Below are 21,272 nucleotides of genomic sequence, written 5' to 3'. Positions count from 1 at the left end.
TGTAGCTGCTAACCAAAAGGTCGGCAGTTTGAATACACTAGGCGCTCCTTGGAAACTATGGGGCAGTTCTACTCCATGCTATGGGGTTGCTGTGAGTTGGAATGGACTCAATGGCAACAGGTTTTTTGGTTTAATGGCTAACGAGGAAACCCTGGTGGTGTAGTGGTTAAGAGTTTGGCTGCTAACCAAAAGGTCAGCAGTTTGAATCCACCAGGCACTTCTTTGGAACCCTATGGGGCAGTTCTACTCTGTCCTATAGGGTTGCTATGAGTCGGAATCAACTTGACAGCAATGGGTTTGGTTGGGTTTAATGGCTAATGAAAGGAGCCCTGGTGGCGCAATGCGGTTAAGCACTAGACTGCCAACTGAAATGCTGATGGTTAGAATTCACCCACTGGCTCCATGAGAGAAAGTCCTGGTGATCTGCTCCCTTGTAAAGATTACAGGCTAGAAAACCCTGTGAGGCAGTTCTGTTCTGTCACATGAGGTCACTATGAATGGAAATCTACTCCCCAGCACCAGTCAACAACTAATGGCTAATGACACTGAGCATCTTTACCTGTGCTTCTTGGCCATTTGAATATCTGCTTTGGTGAAATGTCTGTTTAAGTCCTTTGCCCTTTTTTTGATTATTTATCTGTTGTTAAGTTTTAGAATTTTTTAAAATATATTTTGCATATTAACCCTTAATGGAATATATGTTTCCTGAAAATTTTCTCCCAATCTGTAGGTTGTCTTCACTTTTTGATAAAGTCCTGTGATGAACAAAAGTATTGAATTTTTATGAGGTCCAATATATCTATTTTGTCTCTTGTTGCTTATGCTTTTGTTGTCAAATCTGATAATACGTCCTTAAACTACGCCCCTATATTGTGGTTACTTTTTGCAGAGAGTTTACAGCTTTTACCTAGACAGAGTACACACATAACTTCCACTGTTTTGAAAATTTGTTCCTATCTGTCTCTGTGTCCTTTTTATGTTTTAACCACAGAGATAACGTATTCCTCAGAAGCTGGTTTCTGTCTGACCATTGCAGAACTCTGAAGTACAGGGTACCAGTTGCTGCCAAGTTGATTCTGACTCATGGTGACCCCATGTGTGTCAGAGTAGAACTGTGCTCCCTAGGGTTTTTTTTTTCTTTTTTTAATTTTTATTGTGCTTTAGGTGAAAGTTTACAAATCAAGTCAGTCTCTCCTACAAAAATTTATATACACGTTGCTATATACTCCTAGTTGCTCTTCCTCTAATGAGACAACGCACCCCTTCCCTCCACCTTCTATTTCCGTGTCCATTCAGCCCACTTCTGGCCCCCTCTGCCTTCTCATCTCCCCTCCAGACAGGAGCTGCCCACATAGTCTCAAGTGTCCACTTGAGCCAAGAAGCTCACTCCTCACCAGTATCATTCTCTATCCTATAGTCCAATCCAATCCCTGTCTGAAGAGTTGGTTTTGGAAATAGTTCTGTCTTGGGCTAACAAAAGGTCTGGGGACCATGACTCTGGGGTTCCCTAGGGTTTTCAGTGGCTGATTTTTCTGAAGTAGATTACCAGCCCTTTCTTCCAAGATGTCTCTGGATGGATTTGCACCTGAAACCTTTTGGTTAGCAGTCAAGTGTAGTAACTGTATCACCCCAGGGACTCCAAAGTACAGAGTACATAACCATAATGGCGATTACCTCCCCAAAAAAGTTTTGTGGGGATTCCCCAGTGGGCCTGATAGAATTGGGAGGGGTGCAGTTATGACCAGTGAACTGTACTTTTGCCAGCTTCCGCTCTAGGCTATCTGTATACAAAAACTTCAGTTTGAAGTTACCAGTTACAACATGGGGCGCTAGTCTGACTAACACTCGTGGTAATTTTAAGTTAGATAATGCTTTCAGTGGTAGGAATGGAACTGCTGTCCTTTTGTCTACTTTGCCACATTTTAACACTTTTTCCTTCTTCTTGCCTTGACCTGTAGTCTGACAGTACTGTCCACAATACACTTGACAAGTTCTCTCTGCCATCAGACAATACCACAGCCACTAGCTTGGAAACCAGGTGATAGAAAGGCTCAGAACTCAGGCGTATAACAACACCTCCCCCGTATTCAACCCAAGATCATGAATAGTCACCTGTCTGAAAGCATTTACAGTAATCTAGTTTTTTTTTAGTGCTCTAGTAAGTCTGTGTTGGTATGAGATTTACTTCTATTTCCCTCTTCACAGTGAAGCCATGTCCTTGGAGGGAGATGAATGGGAGCTGAGTAAAGAGAATGTACAGCCCTTAAGGCAGGGGCGGATCATGTCCACACTTCAGGGAGCATTGGCACAGCAAGAATCTGCCTGTAACACTGCTCTTCAGCAGCAGAAACGGTGTGTAGAATGGTTGGGGCGCAAGCTTTATCATTCCCAGCTGTGTAGATAATGTAGGTATGGGCCCATAAGGGGTGCTCCTAAAAAGTGTAAATCTGTTCCCCACTGGCTTTTCCTTCATACAATAGCTGTCTAAAGATCTTCTCAAATGTGTTTAAGAACAGGAGTTATAGATTTAATTTCATTGTGGAGCAACCAAACTCTTGTATAAACAGAAATGCGTCTTGTACAGGGGACAATGATATGTATAGTAAAGCAAGTCATTCTGGGCCCCTAAACAGACCTCACTCTTGTAGTAATGGGAGAGATTGCTTCCTTGGATTCTGAGTACTGAGGGAGAGCGGATCTGCTGTCTTTCAGGTGTACTCAGTTGTTAACCTTTTAGGACAGTTTTTTTTTCCATGATTTTTTTTATTGTTGTAACAATACGTATAACACAGTCTTTGCCATTCAGTCAGTGTTAGTTTTTTTAATCGTTGTTGAGAATATACACAGTAAAATATATACCAATTCAACTGCTTCTAAATGTACAATTCAGTGAAATTGATTACATTCTTCAAGTTGTGTAACCATTCTCACCCTCCTTTTGTGAGTTGTTCCTCCCCCATTAACATAAATTCACTGCCCCCTAAGGTACCTATTTAATCTTTCGAGTTGCTGTTGTCACTTTGATCTAGGAAAATATTTTTCTCCCTGGCTGCTTTTAAAATTTTCTCTTTATCTTTGGTTTTGGCAAGTTTGATGATAATATGTCTTGGTGTTTTTCTTTTTGGATCAGTCTTAAATGGGGTTCGATGAGCATCTTGGATAGATATCCTTTCGTCTTTCATGATGCCAGGGAAGTTTTCTGTCAGCAGATCTTCAACTATTTTTTCTGTGTTTTCTGTCCTCCCTCCCTGTTCTGGGACTCCAATCACATGTAAGTTATCCTTCTTGATAGAGTCCCACATGATTCTTAGGGTTTCTTCATTTTTTTTAATTCTTTTATCTGATTTTTTTTCAGCTATATTTTTTTATGTTGGTGTTAATCCCCTGGTCCTCCAGATTTCCCAGTCTGCATTCTAATTGCTCGAGTCTGCTCCTCTGACTTCCTATTGCGTTGTCTAATTCTGTAATTTTATTGTTAATCTTGATCTAGGAAAATATTTTTGAGAATATGCCAAAAAAGAAATAGTGGCCTCTAGAGATAATGTAAACCTCAGAGAAACTGGATTTATACAGAAACATTTTTCAATAATGATTTAACAAACTCTCTGGATAAAGAAAGGCTAGAAAATACTCTTATGTTATTCAAATGGAGGTACAGAACTTGCTGCTATCGTTTTCTACCCTCAGTCACTGCCGTCGTAGGCAAATCAATGTTTGGTTATAATGTAATGAATATCCTTGGCCATTTATTTGGATCGTTAAAAGCCTTGGGTTTTATTCTTTTACTTCAGAGGTAGTGGCATTCTAAGCTCTTCTTCCTGGTTTCTGTGACATTGTACGTTTTTCCACTTCTCCAGTTACCCTCCCTTTTTAATTGTTAGTTCCTACTGCATTTTGACCTAACTCTTCGCTCTGTGCTTCCTATTCTTTCATGTTCAGATTTTTCAGGATTGTTTAACTACTATACATCTCTTACTTGCCGTCTAGGTGTCTTTTTACCTGCCCACTACACAGACTTAGGTAAAGGTTTCACTTAATGTATGAAATTATTAAATACAGAATCTTTTCTCTCATAAATGGCCTTCCTTTTTCTACTTCTCCATGTGGTACCAAAACTCACCTGGGATTATCTTGCTCACTGCTCTCTCATCCTAATTGTATTTAGTTGGTCACTAAAGGTGGATTTTTTTTTTTTTTTAATATAATTTACATGCACTTTCGACATGTATTTCAAGACAGAGCATTTCTGTTACCCTAGAAAGGTCTATCATGCCCCTTTCCAGTCAGCCCCCTGCCCCTGCACCCTCAGAAAGCGACCATTGATCAGATTCCCATTACCAGATAGGTTACTTTTGTCTCTTCTAGAGTTTTGTATGGAATCATACAGTGTGTACTTTTCTGTGTCTGACTTCTTTCACTTGGCATATTTTTGAGGCTTCTTCATGTTGTATGTATCAGCAGTTTGTTCCTTTTTATTGCTGAGTGGTAACCCATTTGTATATCTGTTCACCAGTTGATGGACATTTAGATTCTTTCCAGTTTTCTGCTATTGTGAATAAAACAGCTATCGATATTCTCGTACAAGATTTTTTGTGGGCATAGATTTTCATTGCTCTTGGATAAATACCAGGGATGGGATTGCTGGGTCTTTAAATTTACATTTAAAGCATTCTGTCTTAGTTACCCACTGCTGCCATAACAGAAATGCCACAAGTGGGTAGCTTTAAGGGACAAAAATTTATTTTTTTCACAGTTAAGCAGGCTAGAAGTCCAAATTCAGGGTGTGGCGCTGCGGGGAGGCCCTTCCTTGTCTATTTCAGCTTCTAGTCACTGCCGGCTGCTGTGGAGTCAGCCCCAACTCGTGATGATCCCATGCACATTGGAACAAAGTGCTGTCCAGTCCCCCATGATCAGTTGCAGAGTGGAATGTTGTGATCCATGGGATTTTCAGAAGTAGGTTGCCAGGCCTTTCTTCCTAATCCATCTTAGTCTAGGAGCTCTGCTGAAACCTGTTCATCATCAAAGCAACACATAAGCTTCCACTGACAGACTGGCGGTGGCTGTGCATGAGGTACATTGGAATTGAACCTGGGTCTCCTATACGAAAGGCAAGAGCTCTACCACTGAGCCACCACTGCCCCCATAGCAGTCCTTGGTGTTTCTGGGCATGTAGATGCATCTGTCTTCACTCTCTGTTTTTCTCTTCCTCCTGCTGTCTCTCTGTCTCTTCAGTTCTTTTTATAACTCAGAAGTGATTAGATTTAGGACCCGGCTTACTTTTGTGTGGCCTTATTAACATAACAAAAGAGCCCTGTTTCTAAACAGTATCACATCCACAGGTATGTGGGCCAGAAAGTCAACACATATTTTGGGGGAGCACGATCCATAACAATATCCTTACACTTCCAGATGTCTCCATTTATTTCCTAATACTGACTTTATGCTACAGCTTATGGTTCACTCAGATTCCTCTGGATAAACTCCCACCTTTACAACTTGATTCACTACTTGTTTCCCCCTCTCTTGGAAAGCTCCCCCTTCCTTCCTTCAGAGTCTCACCTTCTGAGGCTGCTTCTATGATATGTCTTGTTGACTTCTTAAAGCCTTTACTGTCTGTTCTTGGCAATTGTAATATACTATACTGCTTTGTATTGTTAATTTTTCACTTGTGTATCTTGTCTTATTAAATATAAATTTCTTTGTGTCAGGGATTATGTTATCTTTTTTTAAAATCAGACATAGCCCCTTAATGTAGCTTTTGCTAATTGGCCATTTATTCAAATTATGGTTTTTCACCTGATACTTCCCCCTCTATTCTAACCGGTCAGTCTTGAAACTTAGTCTTAGCCCTCCGCCTTTCCCTGACTCTTTACAAAGTCATATTTTACACTTTTTTTAAGGCACTCCCCAAATTGTATATGGTCTTATTATTCTCTAACTAATCGTACCTGTGTTATTTTTCATTAAGATTCTAAATATTTCTGTATATTTTTGTATAGGTGTAATTTGTCCATCACGATCATGTACATGTAAAATACTAGTTGTCATTTATGGAGTACTTGCTGTGTACTGGGCACTGTCCTAAACACTGTACATTTAACACTCATCAACCTCACGAGGATAGGTACTATTCTTATCCTCATTTTAACAGGATGGGAAACTGAAAACAGTTTAAGTAGCTTGTCTGCAACCCTCCGCTAGTGATGGGTGGAGCTAGGATCTGAACATAGGGAGTCTTATTCCAGAGCTTTTCTATATGTTGTCTTTGAATTCCTTTATTTAATCTCTACATGTTTTGTCCCCCCGTTATTTTGTCTGGCTACTCAAAGACAGAATCCTAATTATTTCTGTTTCTTTTTCTTCTTGTTTTATAAACCCTCAAACTCTAGATTGATAGTAAACACTTAATAAATAAATGAAAGTGGAGGTGGTCTTTGTTCATTTTACTTTTGTCATTATTGCATTTGTTAACGTTTTCTGTTTAACTTTCAGGGCATTTGAATCTGAAATTCGATTTTACACTGGAAATGACCCTCTGGATGTTTGGGATAGGTGGGTCTTCTTACTTAACAAGGGCAAGAGGAACTTTACCCAAGAGTCTTATGGCCTTGCTTCTCAAGCTGGGTGTATGGAGCAATGTGTCAGAGTAGTAAGTCACGTCTTGGTGGCACAGAGAGCCAGAATAACGATAGTGTACCTTCCTGAGATGTTTAAGAATGAAGAAGTTTCTAGTTTGTGGTGTGCAGTTTTGACCTGCACCCTTCCACTCCTGTCCCCAGTATTTCCCAGAGGTATATGGTAGAGATACTCTGGAAAAGTTTGAGGGATACAGGCTTAGAGCATGTTGTTGAAGACATCTAAATAAACATACTTTGAATATATTAGATATTTCTGCTTAAGAAAATCCCGAATGGGTCTTAGAGCAAGAATAAAAGTACATGCTCAATTTTAAAATATTCTTTTCCTTTCCCTCTCATTCAGGTATATAAACTGGACAGAGCAGAACTATCCTCAGGGGGGGAAAGAGAGTAACATGTCAACATTATTAGAAAGAGCTGTAGAAGCACTACAAGGACAAAAACGGTATTATAGTGATCCTCGATTTCTCAATCTCTGGCTTAAATTGGTGAGTCCTTTTCAAGTGCCATCTGAGTTTAAAATATTAAATCAAGGTATTTTCTCTAGAGGTATCTGGTACAATTAAAAATGGTAAAACCTGAGCCATTTAGTAGATATTAAACATTTAGTAAATACTCAATATTTGTTAAATTGGTTCTACTTTAAAGATGGAATTAAATCAAGTTTTTTACCCCTTCAAACTTGGTCACAAGGCCTATATCTCTCTCTCTCCGTGGGTTGTGGGGTATTTTTTTGTTTATTTATTTTAAATATAATTGGTCCAGGCAACTGTGGGGGAGGAGGTATAGGTGCCCATAGATGGCAGCAGAGCCTTCATGTAGGGAAAAGTCTCGCTAGGTGATTCAGGTATTATAACTGGACACATAGAACTGCCCTCAGGGAGGTAGAAGGCCAACATGCCAGCAGGTTTGATCAGCTCATTTCTTTGCTTATAGCTGTCCTACCCCAACGCTCATACATTGACTGTCAGGCAAATTCACAATTGTTAGCTCAACATCGAAGACCTGTCACACCATTTCCTCCAGACTTATGTCTTGCCTGCACCTGTGCAGACTTTCAGTCTTCTCTGTCTTTGCTTATGCTATTTTCTCTGCCTGGAATGCCTGTCCATTCCGCCCTCCCCCCCGCCCCATTCTCCACTGATAAAAGTCTATTTCCCCCTCCAGGCCAAGCTCAAATGTCAGCCCTTCTAGAACCTTTCCTTCCCATCTCCTTTTCTCACAAATTAATCTCTCGCTTTTGTCTCTTTTAGGTCCTCTCAGTATTGTGTTTTTTTACATTTTTTTTATACTAGATATATTTTCTTCAATGCAGGAACTGCATACAGTATCTCCAGTGATTGACACATAATAAACACTCAATAAGTGAACTGATTGGTTAACTATTAACATTTTAAATTTGTTATAGGGGCATTTATGCAATGAGCCTTTGGATATGTACAGTTATTTACACAACCAAGGGATTGGCGTTTCACTTGCTCAGTTCTATATCTCATGGGCTGAAGAATATGAAGCTAGAGAAAACTTTAAGAAAGCAGATATGATATTTCAGGAAGGGCTTCAACGGAAGGCTGAACCACTGGAAAAACTGCAGTCCCAGCACCGGTAAACTGCTTCTCTGAGCATGTCTTAACTCTTTATAACTAATAGTAATAAATGATCTTTTTTGCATCTGAATAAAATGCTCTTCAGAGCATTGGCGAGTTTACTTAGTTACTATTCAATTTTTTTTTTTTTAAGACATTTTCAATTTTTTATTTAACAAAGAGTAAAATTCATTCTGGCGTACAGTTTTATGAGTTGTGATGAATGAATAGAGTCGGGTAGCCACCAAGATCAAGATGTGGAATAGTTTCGTCACTCCCTAAAAGAATTTTCCTGTGCTGTCCCTTTGTAGTCAACACCTACTCTCACTGCCAGACCCTGGCAACTAGTGATCTGTTCTCCAGCCCCATAGTTTTGGCTTTTCCAGAATGTCATGTAAATGGAATTATACAGTAAGTAGCCTTTTGAGTTTGAGTTAACATAATGCGTTTCAGATTCGGTCATCAATAGTTTCTCTCAATAGTTTGCTCGTTTTTACTGCTAAGTAGTATTTCATTTTATGGATATACGTACCACAGTTTGTTCATCCATTCGTGAGCTTTCAGGTTTTATCAATTAAGAATAAAACCACTATAAATATTCGTGTACAGAGTTTTGTGAGAACATAGGTTTTTGTTTCTCTTGGGTAAATACGTAGGAGTGGGATTGCTAGTTTCTATGGTGAGTGTGTGTTTAAGAAACCGCCAAGCTGTTTTCCAGAGTGGTTGTACTATTTGCATTCCCGCCAGCAGTGTGTGAGATGCAGTCGCACTTAGTCAGCACTTGGTATTGTCAGCTTTGCTGCTGCTGTTTTGTTTTTTAGTTACTCTAATAACTGTATAATGATACCTTGTTTCAGTTTTAATTTGCTTTCTCTCATGACTAATGATGTTGAGTATCTTCTCATGTACTCATTTGCCACTTGTGTATCTTCTTGCTGAAGTCTCTTCAAATCATTTGTCCCCTTTTTTATTGAGTTTGTCTCATTTTTGAGTTTGTCTCGTTATCGAGTTATAAGGGTCCTTTATACATTCTGAATACAACCCGTTGTCAGATATGTGATTTGCAAATATTTTCTTCCAGTCTGTGGCTTTTCATTGTCTTAACAGTGTCTCTTATAGAACAAAAGTTTTTAATTTTGAAAAAGTTTCATTTATCAATTATTTCTTGTATGGATCGTGATTTTGGTGTTGTATCTGAGAAATCTTTGTCTAACTGAAGTTCACAGAGATTTTCTCGCCTGTGTTTTCATCTTGAAGTTTTATAGTTTTATGTTTTACATTTAGATCTGTGATCCATTTGGAGTTGGTTTTTGTATAAGGTATCTGTAGTAGTGGCGTGGTGGCTCCAGACCTCCTTGTCTGTCTTCATGAGGGGGAGGAGAGAGAATTCATGCCAGCAGCAACGCAAGGCTGATTCCTGTGAGGTGGAGGTCAGACATACCTCCCCTCTCCAACCGTTTTACCAATTCTGACACCAGCTGTTCCTCTACTGGCACTTGCTACTTCTCTCCTGGGTTCAATAATTCGCTGCAGTGGCCACACAGAATTCACAGACAATACTCATAATTATAAGGTTTATTAGGGAAGTAATAGGTTACAATTCGGGATCAGGATTAGAAAGCACATAGGCAAAGTCTTCCTTCTTCAGTGCAGGACATCTCTCTCAGCTCCTCTTGGCTGTGCAGGGCTCACCTCGGCCCACTCAGATCAGGCCTCCTCAGCTCTTGGCCCAGCTCAGACCTGGCCTCTGCCCTTCTCAGGCAATTGTTACGAACTCTCCAGCTCTGCCAATAATTGCCCTGAGGTACCCCACTTTGCCAGGAAGCCTCCTGCCCGAAGGCTCTCAGCTCTCTCACCCCATGGGTCGGCACACCAACTGTAGCTGCCTTGCTCCATGGGCCAGGAAGCCCACTGTGCCCTCTATTACTATTTTTCTGCTGCTGATTCTCACTGTCTTGCACTGTCTCCTGTGTTACAGCTCTCTCTTTCTCTTGGGTCTAGGAGGTTCTCAGCACAGAGACCCCAGTTCCAAAGGACACGCCCCACTCCCGACTCTTATTTCTTGATGTTAGTGAGGTCCCTCATTTGCCCTGGGATTGGCTCTTTTAAGCCTAGCAGGATGGCAAAACTGACGAATCCCCTCATTAGGGTTCCATACAGCTTATTTGCGTGGTTCCATTCCCACACAGGTCCCAGGCACCTTATTGCATTAGCAGCAAGCTGTCCAATCCCCTTGGTGGGCCATAAGCACCTTATCTACATTGTCCACCCAATCATTGTGCGGAGTCACAAAACCATGGATGGCTAGAAGGGCCATGTTAAGTAAAGTAATTTACTGCACTGCAGCATGGGTCAAGGTTCTTTTTTTTTTTTTTGCATATGACTGTCCAGTTGTTCTGTTGCCATTTGTTGTACTTTTGCACTTTTGTCAAAATTCAACTGACCATATTTGTATAGGTTTATTTCTAGACTCTATTTTGTTCTATTAATCTGTTTCTATCCATTAGTGTATACTACACTATTTTGATTACTCTAGCTTTATATTAAGTCTGGAAATTGGGTAATGTGAGTCTTCCAACTTTGTTCTTCTTTTAGCTATTTTAGTTCCTTTGACTTTCTATATAAATTTTTGCATCGGTTTTCTGGGATTTGGATTAGGATTAGGATTGCACTGGATTTGTAGATCAATATGAGGAGAATTAACATGTTAATATTGAGCCTTCTTATCCATGAACATGGTATATCTATCCATTTATTTAGGCCTTTGGTTTCTTTGAGTGAGTTTTGGTAGTTTTTGTTTTTCAAGGAATTGAGAAATCGGTCCATTTGATCTAAGTTGATGAGCTTGTGGGTTTGTAGCATTCTTTTATTATCTTTTTAATGGCTTAGGGGCTGTAATGATCTCCCCTCTTTCATTCTTGATATTATTAATTTGTGTCTTCTTTGTTTTTGTTGGTCAGTCTGGCTAGAAGTTTATTGATTGTACTGATCTGTTCAGAGAACCAGTTTTTAGTTTCATAGATTTTCTCTTAATGATTTTCTGTTCTTAGTTTTATTAATTTCTGCTCTTTATTAGTTCCTTTTTTCTGCTTGCTTTGGGATTAACTTGCTCTTTCTCTAGTTTCTTAAGGTGACAACATAGATCATTGATTCTAGACCTGTCTCCTTTTCTAATAAGAACATTTAATGCTATAAATTTCCTTCTAAGTACTGTTTTAGCTGCATCTCATAAATTTTGATATGTTGTATTTTCATTTCATTTACAGTATTTTCTAATTTTTCTTGTGACTTCTTTAGGACATGTTTGGGAATATCTTCCTGTTCATTGATTTCTAGTTTAGTTCTCCTTTCATCAGATAATATAACTTAAATGATTTCAACTCTTTAAATTTGTTAAGGTTTGTTTTATGACCCAGGATATGGTCTGTCTTGGTGAGTGTTCCATGTGTACTTGAAAAAAAATGTGTATTCTGTTGTTTTGGGGTAGAATGTTGTATAAATATCAATTAGGTCAAGTTGATTTATAGTCTGTTCTAGTCTTCTGTGTCTGTGCTGATTTTTGTCTGCTTGTTCTAGTAATTACTGAGAGAGGAGTTTAAAGTCTCTTTAATTCTAAATTTGTCTATTTCAATCCATCAATTTTGCTTCATATATTTAACGTTCTGTTGTTAAGTACATACACATCTAGAATTGACCCCTTTATATAATGTTCCTCTTTATTCCTGGTCATATTCTTTGTTCTGACATCTACTTGGTCTGATATTAATATAGCCATTCCAACTTTCTGTTTGCGTGATACATCTTTTTCCTTCTTTTTGTTGTATAGCTTTAGAGCTATGCAACCATTACCACAATCTAATTTTAGAACATTTTCAACACCCCAAAGTGAATCCCATACCCATTAGCAGTCCGTCCCCATTTTTGTTCACCCTAGTCACAGGCAACCACTAGTCTGCTTTCTGTCTCTGGATTTGCCTATTCTGGATATTTCACATAAATGAAATCATACAACATGTGGTCTTTTTTGACCAACTTCTTTCACTTTGTTTTCAGGGTTCATCTCTGTGTGTGTCATTCCTTTTTATTCCTGAATAATATTCCTTTGAATAGATATACCACATTTTGTTTATCTGGTCATCATCAGTTAATGGACATTTAAATTGTTTCCACTTTCTGGCTATTATGAAATAATGGCACTGTGAACATTTGTGAACAGGTTTTTGTATAGATTTCCTTTTACTTTAAGCTGTTTATGTCTTTATATTTAAAGTGGGCTTCTTTTAGACAGTGAATAGTTGGGTCTTGTGTTTTTCTCCAATTTTGCAATATCTGTCTTCATTTGGTATGTTTAGACCATTTGCATTTAATATAATTGTGGGTGTTGGTGGATTTAGGTCTATTTAATTATATGTTTCCAATTTGTTCTCTTTGTCTTTTGTTCCTCTGTTGCCCCTTTCCTGCCTTCTTTTGGATTATTTGAATGTTCTTTAATATTTCATTTTAATTTTTAAATTGAGTTCTTGTCTTTTTGTGTGTGTGTGTGTGGTCACTCTAAGGTGTATAATTCATATACCTAACCTTTCACCGTCTACTTAGAGTTAATATTTTACCTGTTCAAGTGAAATACAGAAGCTTTATAGCCATATATGTTCCTTTACTTCCCCCTCCTTGTTGGTGTAGTCGTCATATGTATTACATTTATATACATTGAAAACCCCACCAGACAGTGTTATAATTTTTCATTCAACAGTCATATATATTTTAAAGAACTTAGGAGAAAACCAGTCTTTTATATTTACATTTTCTGTTGCTCTTTCTTCATTCCTTCCGTTCTTTTTTTTTTTTCAGTTCAAAGTTCTCCTCTAGTATCATTTTCCTTCAGCCTGAAGAACCTCTTTTCGAGCAGGTCTCTGCCATCTAATTCTCTTATTTTTTCTTCATCTGAGAATGTTTTCATTTCATCTTTATTACTGAAGGATATCTTCTTTGAATGTAGGATTTTGTGTCAACAGCTCTTTTCTTTTCAGCACTTCTAAGGTGTTATTTCACTGTCTTCTGGCCACCATGGTTTCCAGTGAGAAATCTGCAGTCATTTGAATGGGTCTTCCCCAGTATGTGGAAACTCTGGTGGTATAGTGGTTAAGTGCTACAGCTGCTAACCAAAGGGTCAGCAGTTCAAATCTGCCAAGTGCTCCTTGGAAACTCTACGGGGCAGTTCTGCTCTGTCCTACAGGGTCGCTATGAGTTGGAATTGACTCGACAGCAACAGGTTTAGCTTTTTTTTTTTTTGGTTTCCACAATATGTAATGTGTTGGTTTTCTTTGTCTATAATCAAAATTTTTTCTTTATCTTTGTTGTCCAGCAGTTTGATTATGATGTGTCTAGGTATGATTTCCTTTACATTTGTTCTGTTTGGGGTTTACTGGGCTTAAATTTGTAAATGTACACCTTTCACATAATTTGGAAAGTTTTCAGCTGTTGTTTTTCTCAATATTTTTCTGCATCTATCTCATCTCCTTCTAGTACTCCAGTGACACAAATATTAGGCCTTTTGATATTGTTCTGTAGTCCCCGAAGCTCTGTTAATTTTTAAAAATTTTAAATCTTTTTTTTCTTCTTTAGACTGGCCAATTTTTATTGATCTGTCTTCAAGTTCACTTACTCTTTCCTCAGCCATCTCCTTTCTGATATTGAATCTATCCAGTAAATTTTTTAAATTTCAGGTATTGTATTTTTCAGGTCTAAAACGTTCATTTGATTCTTTTTTATAGTTCTTGTTTTTCTGCTGAGGACATCTATCTTTCCATTCATTCCAAGTGTCTACCTTTACCTATGGAGCATAGTTATAATAGCTGCTTTAAAATCTCTGTGTGAAAATGTGGAAACCCTGGTGGCGTAGTGGTTAAGTTCTACAGCTGCTAACCAAAGGGTCGGCAGTTCAAATCCGCCAGGTGCTCCTTAGAATAGAAACTCTGTGGGGCAGTTCCACTCTGCCCTATAGGGTCACTATGAGTTGGAATCTACTCAACGGCACTGGGCTGGCTAGTGTGAAAATGTCAACATCTGAATTACCTTGACATTGTCTTTTTCTTTGCCAATTGGTCACATTTTCTTGGTTTCTTTGTGTGTCAAGTAATTTCGTATTGTATCCTGGACATTTTGAATATTATGAGACTCTTGAGTCCTATTGATATTCTCTGGAGAATGTTGATGTTTTTGTCTCAGTGGGCAGCCAACCTCCAGATATCACAAGTTTTTTCTCACCTTATGTAGGTGGTGATTCTAATGTCAGTTCAGTTTTCAAGACTTACTATGCTGCTTTGGGTCTGTCCCATATGTGTCCTAATCAGGGGTTAGTCTGGGTCGTGGGCAGTGGTTTCTCATAGTTCAGTTTTCAAACCTTTTCTATGCTGCTTTGGGTCTGCCCTGTGTTTGCATAGCTCAGGCGTGAGCCCAGGACTGGTGCCAGTTCATACCTAGAATTAGGAGATCCCCTTCTTCAGCTCATTTCTCTCCCACACTCTTTGACCCTCAGAGTCCCCTTTTCCCAGTCCTTTGGCCAGAAAAATAAGGTTTCTCTAGGAGTTGTAGCTTCCCATGCCACCATTGCAACAGTTCAAAACCGCTAGAGAAAAGAGAGAAAAAAAAAACAGGAAGCCCAGCCCTGTGTGGGTTGCTTCTTTAAGTTTTGACTCCTCTCCACAGTCCACCTGCTTTTGTTTACTTTTCAGAGTCCTCCGTTGGGTTGTGATATTTTGTCTAGAGTTTTCAATTCTAAATAGTGAGGGGAAGAGAGGTTGTAGCGGGCCCGTTCCATTTTCATTCTGTAGTTTAAAAAGTCTTATACACTGAAAAGTTGATGAAAAAACTCTGATCTCAGTAAATTCCGTAATCCGTAAATCAACCTAATGGTGATATCCAGAGTATTTTTAATTAATTATTAAATCAAATTTGGACATTTAAAAGGGGAGCTCAATCATTCTAGCCAGAACCTTCTCTGATCTTAAGGTGGCTTTCTTTATTCCTGAGAGAATAAAAACTTTCTTCAGGAATATTTCTATACTTCTTCACCTGTCCTACTCTTGTCCCTTATCTCTCTGTTTAACAAATTAGAAATTTAAAATCCCGCTAATAGTAGTCATTTCACCGACAGTTAATTGTCCATTCTCTTACTTCAGACAATTCCAAGCTCGAGTATCTCGACAAGCTCTGTTGGCACTTGAGAAAGATGAGGAGGAAGAAGCTTCTGGCTCTTCTGTGCCACAGCGAAGCACACTCGCTGATCTAAAAAGCAAAGGGAAAAAGACAGCAAGAGCTCCCATCAGCCGTGTAGGAGGTGCTCTCAGGGGTAAGTTTGTTAAATGTAGGGCTTGCAGTCTGTTCTAGTTCCAGTCCCTGCTGAGAATTTACATTTCTAACAAGTATCCACCACAGATATACTGAATCAGAATCTACATTTTAACAAGATTTCCAGATGATTCTTATGTATAAGTTCCTGAGAACTTATTAGAAATGGAAATTATCGGCAGGGATTTGAACTGGAAGGAACCACAGGGGTTGGAACCAGAAGGAACCAGTTGGAAGCCCTGGTTAAATGTCAGTGTGGAAATTCTTAGTCTCAGATGGTAGACAAGTTAGGTAAGGAGATAATGCATAAATACATATGCAGACACTCGACGGCACTGGGTAGGCACTGTCCTAGTTTTCTGAGTACTAGGTAGCAAAACAAAGGAGAGCGTGCAATAAAACCAAAACGTGTCAGCAATGCTATGTCTTAATTAAGAAAAAGCCTGATATTTAGGAAGTATCAAGATTTTCTGAGTTAAAGAGTTGTCAGTTAAAAGAAGGTATGCAGCAATATAGCAGGTATTGTTGGAGGAAGGTTTACATGCACTGAAGCCTCTGAGAATGGTATTAACATGGTTAAGAATCTCATCTTGAGCTTTTTGGGAGCCAAAAATTAAACTCTCTTGGTACACACAAAGACTATCAACAGTAAGGTTTATTAACTAAATTTGTAGCAGTTAGACATGTTTGTTTGTCTCCTACCCCTTTTCTGGTATCAATTTATCTAGGAACTAAATTTATGAAGCACAATGCTGCATGGAGATCCTAGAATTAGGGCGTGGAGGATGTGTAGTCCTAAAGGATATTTTCTCCAGACTATGTTGCAGCATCCCCTAACAGAGAACACTTCTAGTCAACAGACTGATTTGTGTTCTGTAGATTCAGATGTCTCAGCTGACTTCTATCTCCACTGAGTGAAAATTTACAAGACTGCAGATTTAGATTAGGTTAGTTCCTGCTAACACTGGCAGTGTTAGAACGATGACTGAAGGAAGATGTAGAATTTCTTTTTTGGAAATTTATGAATAAAAGATTGGCGGGGGGACAGGAAAGGAAAGGCAGTGAGAGAGTGTAATAATATTAAAAGCCTTGCTCATTGACCTGCTAAGAGTTTTTTTATTGTTTTTCTTTTTTTCTAATTATTATTTTTTAAATTCTCTTTGATTCTATGGTAGTAAGAAGTGGTCGCCTTGATTCAGGTAACAATAGGTATAACTTATCTGGTGTCTAAGTTGATAATTAAAGGTTTTATATGAAGTTTTAATATCTTTCTCCTAGCTTCAAACCAGAACAGAGGACTCCAAAATCCAGTTCCTCAACAGATGCTAAGTAATTCTAGAATTACTGTTTTTGATGAAAATGCTGATACGGCCTCGAGAGCAGAGCTGTCTAAGCCCGCGATCCAGCCATGGATAGCACCCCCCGTGCCCAGGGCCAAGGAGAATGAGCTGCAAGCAGGCCCCTGGAACACAGGCAGGCCCTTGGAATACAGGGTAAGGAATCTCAGATCCAGTGTGCTTGCCAGCATATTCAAACTTCAGATTTAGAGCAGAGGAATATTTTTAGCATCTCTTCTAATTCCTCTTGAATATTTAGATATGGTCTGTATATGCAGAATGTAAAACTGGTAATTTTCGTCTTCTTTTTTGTCACAGCCTCATGGCAGTACAGCTTCTATGGCAGCGGTACCCTCTGTGCTTCCCAGTTTTACGCCGTATGTGGAAGAGACTGCACAGCAGCCAGTTATGTGAGTTTGATTTCCAAATAATTTGAAGTGGAAATTATTGAGAGTAAGCAGAAGCACTTACCCTAGTTCCCAAAAGTGTTTTCTTTTTTATGGGGATGAAAGCAACCAAAGTTTTATGTTTCCTGTATGTCTGTATTCTTTTGAGTATATCAGGGCTAAAAGACCATTGGATAATATTTGCATATTAGAAGATCATATAATCGGTTTCTCAGTCCCAGCTAGTTAGTGGCAAACCCAGGTCTAGAGCCCAAGTTTTCTGACGGCCAGTTCTTCTGAACTATGTATCCTTTCGTATGCTGTCTCTCATACGTAAAGCTGCTAGTCTGATTCCCATTTCCTTCTAGTGTATACTTTAAGTTGTTTTAATTACTTACTATTGAATTTATTTTCTTTTAATCTTGTGATTTTAAGTAACAAACACTGAAAACCAGAATTGCAAGGCATGACTACAAAATAATGACTAGGATACCTGTGAAGGTCTAATTACTTCATCTCACGTTTTTTCCTTCCTCATTTCCCCTACCCCCCTGCTCCCCTTTACCTGTGATTTGCAGCTGTAGCTGTGCATTTAGAATCACTTTGGAAGATTTTTTTAAGCCTTTTTGAAACAGCTTTAAACCAGTTGACTGTCAAATTGATTCTGACTCATGGCGATTTCATGTGTGTCAGAGTAGAACTGTGCCCTGTAGGGTTTTCAGTGGCTGATTTTTCGAAAGTAGATTGCCAGGCCTTTCTTCCAAGGTGCCTCTGGTTGGACTCCAGCCTTTCACTTAGCAGCCCAGTTAACTGTTTGCACAACCTAGGGACTCCTTTGACACCTATATTGAAGTGTGTGACTCAATGGTTTTAGTATATTCACAGAGTCATGCAACCCTCACCACAATAAATTTTAGAATATTTTCATCACCCCCAAAAAGAGCCCCATACCCATTTAGCAGTCACATGCCATTCACCATGATCATCACTACCACTCTAAAACCTAGGCAACCATTAATCTATAGATTTACCTCTTCAAGCATTTCACATAAAAGGAATCCTGCAATACATGGTCCTTTGTGTCTGATTTATTTCACTTAGCAGATTGTTTTCAAGGTTTATACATATCGTAGCATATGTCAGAACTCCGTTTCTCTTTATGGCTGAATAGTGTATTCCATTGTATGGATATAGCACATTTTGTCCGTTCATCTATCTGTTAATGAACACTTGGGTTGTTTTTACCTTTTGGCTATTGTGAGTAATGGCTGCGGTGAACACTGGTGTACAAGTTATCTGAGCTCCTGTTTTCAGCTCTCTTGGGTATATACCTAGGACTGGAATTCCTGGGTCATATTCTTTGTTTAACTTTTTGAGGAACTGCCAAGCTTTTCCACAATGGTCACACCATTTTACATACCCACCAGCAACAGACAAGGGTTCCAATTTCTGCACATTGTTACTTGTTGTTGGGCTTTTTGTTTTATGTTTTTGATACTAGCCATCCTTGTGGGTGTGAAGTGGTATCTGATTTTGGTTTTTATTTATATTTCCTAATGACTAACGGGAAACCCTGGTGGCATAGTGGTTAAGTGCTATGGCTGCTCACCAAGAGGTCGGCAGTTAAAATCCACCAGGCGCTCCTTGGAAACTATGGGGCAGTTCCACTTTGCCCTATAGAGTCAGTATGAATCGGAAACAACTTGGCGGCAGTGGGTTTGGGGTTTTTTGGGTCAATGACTAATGAAGGACCCCTGGTGATGCAGTGGTTAAGAGCTCAGCTGTTAACCAAAGGGTCAGCAGTTCAAACCCACCAGCCGCTCTTTGGAAACCCTATGGAGCAATTTGTACTCTGTCGAATAGGGTCACTCTGAGTCAGAATTGACTCGACAGCAACGGGTTTTTTGGTTTTTAATGACTTCATGAAGTTGAACGTCTTTTCATGTACTTATTGGCCATTTGTGTATCTTCTTTAGAGAAATGTCTATCTAGTCTGACCTTTTGCCTATTTTATAATCGGAGTTCCAAAGTTGAGAACCTCTGCCCTATCCTGTTTGAGGTACTTGATGCTTCGTTCCTTCCAGGCCTAACCTACCACGCTCATTCTTCCCTCTGCTGAGAGCCTGGAGCTTCACATCTTTAGTTCCTTAGTGCTACATTTCTAACTCTAATTGTTGGGTGCTAAACGGTGGAAAACAGGCTGTACTGAGAAGGTTAACTTCCTTTCAGATATGGGTTTAATTAAGATATGGTGTTAAAATTTATTTTCAACCAAAAGGAATATAAGCCACTTAAGGACTCTAATTTCTGTGACTAATTTCCTTCTCATCATACCAGAGTGACCCTCAGAACATAATTGTTGGTGACCCTTGTAAGTTATTTTTAACCTCTTTTCCAAATCCTGTTTGTTTTTGAAATGGATCAGATTATAGTTCTGCTATTGACATGGTCCCTGTGTTTTGTCAAAACATGTAAGGAAACAACTCATTTTGGCCTGTTTGGTGAACAGTAATTATTTTGCTTCTTTTAGGACACCATGTAAAATTGAACCTAGTATAAACCACATTCTAAGCACCAGAAAGCCTAGAAAGGAAGAAGAGGACCCCTTACGTAGGGTTCAGAGCCATCAGCAAGAGTCTGAGGAGAGGAGAGAGAAGATGATGTACTGTAAAGAGAAGATTTATGCAGGAGTGGGAGAGTTCTCTTTTGAAGAAATCCGGGCTGAGGTTTTCCGGAAGAAATTAAAAGAGCGAAGGGAAGGTGTGTGTACTGATCTATTTCAAGTTTGTGAAAATACGTTAACTAAGTTATAGGAAGGTTGAACTGATACATTAAGTCTGAAGAAAATTGCCCTATTGTTTGTACCTTTATGTAATGTTTCTATGGCCGTACTGTTTCTCTCTGTACTTAAGCTGAACTCCCATTGCTGCTTTCCACAAAACCCCTGGGGAGGAAAACCGAGTCTGTGTTCAGCAGTAAAGGAGGAAGAGAAGCCGTGAACTGTAGGAACGGTGTTCTCCAGCGCAGCGGGCAGACACTGTGTGCGTGCCATGCCTCCCCACTAAGTGCGTCCCTGAGGTTGCCTTTGGTGCTCTGCCTGAACTTTCTCCAAGCGCTTATTTAGATTAACTACTAAACAAATAAATAGTAAGCAGTTCGGATTCCGGAGCCTGGAATACTTGGGGGTAAGAGGTAGAACGAGTGGGTCGGAAGGTGGGGAGGTGTGGCATTTGGGGGCATAAGGCATTAGAAGGTGTGGGAGAGTAAAGAGAACATGGAAGATGGGATAGGGGGAGTCCAGAAACAGATTTCATCCTTTTAGGCATTTTAAGTAGAATCTATACCTTTTTTTTTTTTTTTTTTATACCTAGGGGAAAAAAAAAGTATTTCTTTTTACACGAATATACAGAATAACTTACTGCTGTAGCTCAACTCTCTTTTAACAGAATGAAGCATTTGTGGGCCTAGCTAGAAAATTTAATCATGACTTACAATTTATTTCTGAGGAAAAGTCATTTTTGTGCTCCAGGTAATAGGTTAGAAGCAAACTTCCGTAAAGCAGGTTGTCAGTAAGTTTAGAATTGCCTTTATCTATTACGTCAACTATAATGGTAAGCAAGTACCTTCCAAGATTGATGAAATTGCTCTGGGCTTAAATAATACATTGAAAAGCGAACCCTATGTGTCTAGGTAGGAGAGAGGGGGTGGTTAAGGAAGAAGCTAGTTGATTAAGGCTTTTAAAAACTGGGAAACACCCCAACAAGAAGTAGGCTAAGAATGTAGCCAAGTAAGAGCTGAAAAAATAACTAGATGCCTAGATAAAAACTACTATTACCTTGAGGGAAAAACCTAGCCTACACCAGGTATACAGAAGTAACATAAAAGTATATTTTATTCCCAACCAAAGAAGGACCTATTTGGGGGTTAGGCTGGATATGAGTAGGTAAAAAGAAATATGTTGACTTCTGAGGATTGTTT

General features: G+C 39.1%; 1 protein-coding gene across 3 annotated transcripts in view; it reads left to right on the top strand.

The window, feature by feature from the left end:
• Positions 1-21,272, top strand: part of BUB1B (BUB1 mitotic checkpoint serine/threonine kinase B) — a 50,370-nt gene that overhangs the window by 3,996 nt on the left and 25,102 nt on the right. For 2 of the 3 annotated variants that reach the window (XM_003418737.4, XM_023558647.2), the window contains exons 2-9: positions 2,206-2,352; positions 6,493-6,552; positions 6,982-7,126; positions 8,047-8,243; positions 15,403-15,572; positions 16,850-17,064; positions 17,227-17,318; positions 19,825-20,054. In XM_003418737.4, coding sequence (XP_003418785.1) covers positions 2,206-2,352; positions 6,493-6,552; positions 6,982-7,126; positions 8,047-8,243; positions 15,403-15,572; positions 16,850-17,064; positions 17,227-17,318; positions 19,825-20,054 — 1,256 coding nt within the window. The remainder of the gene's footprint in view (positions 1-2,205; positions 2,353-6,492; positions 6,553-6,981; positions 7,127-8,046; positions 8,244-15,402; positions 15,573-16,849; positions 17,065-17,226; positions 17,319-19,824; positions 20,055-21,272) is intronic. The other variant, XM_010598334.3, reaches the window with a different exon arrangement.

This window comes from Loxodonta africana, chromosome 10, assembly GCF_030014295.1.
Source record: "Loxodonta africana isolate mLoxAfr1 chromosome 10, mLoxAfr1.hap2, whole genome shotgun sequence".
NCBI lineage: Eukaryota > Metazoa > Chordata > Mammalia > Proboscidea > Elephantidae > Loxodonta > Loxodonta africana.
Note: the sequence above shows the minus strand (reverse complement) of the source record. Positions and strands in the feature narration are given on the sequence as shown.